This window comes from Theobroma cacao, chromosome 2 (genome assembly GCF_053813885.1).
Source record: "Theobroma cacao isolate CCN51 chromosome 2, ASM5381388v1, whole genome shotgun sequence".
NCBI classification, from domain to species: domain Eukaryota; kingdom Viridiplantae; phylum Streptophyta; class Magnoliopsida; order Malvales; family Malvaceae; genus Theobroma; species Theobroma cacao.
The window spans coordinates 7,554,354-7,558,372 of NC_142640.1; the positions used below are offsets into that span (position 1 = coordinate 7,554,354).

A 4,019-nucleotide genomic window follows, 5' to 3' on the forward strand; every position below is an offset into this window, starting at 1 on the left:
GGTTTTCTTCCTCTTTCGAATTTATATATATCGTCCCTACTTTACTAACCACTAGTTATACCATAGACCAAGAGGAGGACAACTACTAGAAATGGCTAAATATTTTTCAATTGGATAGTTAATGAACTATAAAATCACCAAAAGCAAAACGAACTCGAAGCTTCTTAAGTGCCCAAAAGATGTCATTAATTTCCGCTCATTGGCAAAAAGTTAATTCTGGGATGGAAGATAATTGATGCCTTGAGCGTACATCCTGTGGTGGATTGCACTCCAAAATTATTCAGTGCTCCAATTAACTAACCATTTAATTCATGTAATTTGTTCACTTACTCTTGGAAAGCAGGGCCTTTAATAATGAATAATTGGATATAGAGACTCGGGTTCCTTCCTTTACCTCGAAACAGGCTTAGTCAAAGGTACCTTTCATTTCAACCAAATCATTCCATAACTAGAGCGGTGCTAAAGATAATACCACTACTGTATTTCGTTGACGACGACTTTTGTCTCTTCGTAAGAAATACTGCCATGCAACTGACATGCATGCAAATTGATAATATGAAGGCTTGGCATATACCTAGTCTTAACTGATTCGAATTTTGAATCTCTCTCTCTCTCTCAAATCGTAATGTAGCAGCCGGCTTTACTTACTTTTTAAAGTCTCTGGACTGGCTTCATATGCCTATAAGTACTTCTCAATTCCCAACCCAGAATCACAAGCCTTAGCTCTCAATACCCTCTCTCAACTAATTAACCTTTAAAGATTTTGCCAGCCTAAGTAAGATCTTAGAGCTCTGTCTCTTCTTCTCCTTGCTTCTTTACAAACAATGGACGGCAGTTGTTTGAACGGAAGAGTCCTTGTAGTTACTCTATTGCTTTCCATTGCTGCCAGCTTGGTGGAAAGCCAGGGAACGCGAGTCGGGTTCTACTCAAGTACATGTCCTCGAGCTGAGTCCATTGTGAGGTCGACGGTTCAATCTCATTTCAGGTCTGACCCCACTGTTGCTCCTGGATTGCTCCGTATGCACTTCCATGACTGTTTTGTCCAGGGATGCGATGCTTCCATCCTTATTGATGGACCTAACACTGAGAAAACCGCCCCACCAAACCTTTTGTTGAGAGGATACGAAGTCATTGATGACGCCAAGACTCAGCTTGAAGCTGCATGCCCTGGAGTTGTTTCATGCGCTGATATTCTAGCCCTTGCTGCTCGTGATTCTGTAGTTCTGGTAATTATTCTTGTTTGATCTTTTCAGATGAAAGCATTGTACGTAGCTTGATTAGTAATTAACAATGCTTGTTAATATATCACGCAGACCAGTGGAGCTACCTGGGCAGTGCCTACAGGACGCAGAGATGGAAGGGTTTCTCAAGCATCTGATGCCGCAAGTTTGCCAGGCTTCCGTGACTCTGTAGATGTGCACAAGCAAAAATTTGCAGCGAAGGGTCTCAACACTCAAGATCTTGTCGCTCTTGTTGGTAAGCGTTTGCATTCAAAATAAACAGTGAACAACTAAGTTACTGCTAATTCGACTCTATGTAAATTTTACATCCAAATTAACTGATGACTGGACTGCGCTTTTTTGGACTCCAGGAGGACACACGATTGGTACTACAGCCTGCCAATTCTTTAGGTACAGGCTTTACAATTTCACTACAACCGGAAACGGAGCTGATCCTTCCATCAATGCTGCATTTGTTTCTCAGCTTCAAGCACTTTGTCCAGAGAACGGTGATGGATCAAGGAGGATTGGACTGGACACTGGCAGCGCTAACAGATTTGACAATTCTTTCTTCGCAAATTTGAGGGATGGACGGGGAATACTGGAGTCTGATCAAAAATTATGGACTGACGCTTCCACCAGGACTGTTGTCCAACGTTTCTTGGGCATTAGGGGCTTACTTGGATTGACCTTCAACGTTGAATTTGGAAGGTCCATGGTGAAGATGAGCAACATCGAAGTGAAGACAGGCACTGCGGGTGAAATCCGTAAAGTTTGCTCTAGAGTTAATTAACTGAAACATATGGAGTAAATGATTCCTTGTTAACCAGCGTAAGCTGATCCATATAAGATGAAAATAATCTGATAGAGATAGTCGGATAACCAAGTGGCTGATCGAGGGGAAGCACTTGGCTATACTAACTAGAAAAGTTCTTTAATTCACTCTCGTCCTTTTATTGTTTTTTTTCCAAAAACCAATCATTTAGGAAAAGAAATGTCTTGTCTCTGGTTAAGTTGTCACAGTCTAATGAGCGATTTTATACATCAAGAGAGATTGTATAACTATAGCCTAATAATTGCTGATTGCTGAAATTGTTGACCTTTTGTTCTGAAAAGCTAGGGATTTAGTCTACGTTAATTGATTCGATGGATCCACAAACGAGCAAATTCAAGTACTGTCATTGACAAATGCAACGTATGTATTACTGAGCAAAAATTTCCCCGTTGATATTATCCGTTTTTTTAATTGAATTAAGATTTTTTTGTTAATCGGAGAAAAAAAGATTTAAACTTACTTTTTACATAAGAGATTATAAACAAATCAATAAGTCAAGTATTCGAGTGTTTATTTAAATTAAAATTAGTTTGGTAACACTAAAATTACTTGTTAAAGAAAAATTTATGTAAAATATTTCATTGAAAAATTTAATATTTTTTTATTTTTGGATAAATTTTCCAAAATATTTTTAGTTGTTTGGATTATCCTATAAAAATATTGTCCATCATGACCTATTTTCAATAATTTTTTTATCATAATATCATAAAAATATTAACATTCATCAATTATACAATACATCAAGAACATTTTTTTCAATATTAAAAATATTATATATAAATAATGTTTAACTTTTGTATTTATTTATTTCTCATCATATTGTTAATACTAGTTAATTTGTTAAGTCAATAAATCATAGATTAAAGATTGAAGAAAAAAAAGATTTTCATATGTCAAAAACTTATTTCCTATTTTGTATAAATCTTTTTTAACTAACCTTAATTTATTTTGTGTTATATTAAAGATTGTAATATCTTAGGAAAATTAATTATAGTGATAGGATCCCTATGAAATAAAAATAATTCATGATGTTTTGTTGAGAAAAAGAATAATAAATTAAGAGATGAAAAAAAAAAAAAGGAAATAATGATACTTTATTATTTTATTACTTAGTGAGATGGATCATAAGAAAGAGAGGGCGATATGTATCTTTCAAGTGCGAAAGAAATGAGAAAGACAAAAGGAAAATGTTTTACACTCTTCTCAAGCATAAGATATTATAATTTTTTTCGTTAACTCATAAAATATTTTACATTTGTAAAAGGATTCTCCTTTCTAAAGGGGGAAAAAAGATTGAAAACCTTTTTTGATAAAACTTTTTACTGTTACCAAACGAAGCCTAGAAATGCCTTAGAAACACTTTTAAACTGCAAAATTTCCTAGTTTAGATATAACATTTAGTTATGAATGTGGTCGCTTTAAGAAATTTCTTAAGTTAGGTTATTTTGTTAATTAGCAGTAGTTCAAAAGATAAGTGGGCTTGGATCACTGATCTCTTAGACAAGCCCTTTGAGAAATTGGAGATGTACCCGGAAACTATACTACATTGGATTGGGCCTGCTCAGAGTAGTCATCCTTTCTGGATCTATCAACTTTAATTTTCCAACTGGAGAGCTGGTAGACAGAACAGGAAAACCAAAAATGAAAACATAGAAACATCAAAAGCGTCACCCACGTACCTGGGTAGCCACATAAAGGAGTCAGGGTTTGGCCCAAAAAGAAATCTATGATTATGATTTTGAAGGCTTCAAGAAAATCTAAGCTTGAAAGATGCAGCATATATATCACGATTGTCAGTCAGCCGAGCTGACCTCTGAGCCCACGATTATGGGCTTTTTTTTGGTACATCGGTTTTTTGAACCTTTTTCAAACACAAGTGTGTTTTGTTAACCACTCTACTTCGCAAGACTTGATACGGATGCAGGTGACTAATTATCTCTTATTAAGGTTATGACACCCTTTAT

At 35.6% G+C, this 4,019-nt stretch overlaps 1 protein-coding gene across 1 annotated transcript; it reads left to right on the top strand.

Annotated features, from left to right (window-relative positions):
- The first annotated feature begins 650 nt into the window (after nt 1-650).
- Nucleotides 651-2,178, top strand: LOC18608323 (peroxidase N1-like). The gene is made up of 3 exons (XM_007042947.3): nt 651-1,226; nt 1,314-1,476; nt 1,592-2,178. The coding sequence occupies exons 1-3, from the start codon at nt 825-827 to the stop codon at nt 2,011-2,013; spliced, it is 987 nt and encodes a 328-aa protein (XP_007043009.3). The 5' UTR covers nt 651-824; the 3' UTR covers nt 2,014-2,178.
- The last annotated feature ends 1,841 nt before the right edge of the window (nt 2,179-4,019 follow it).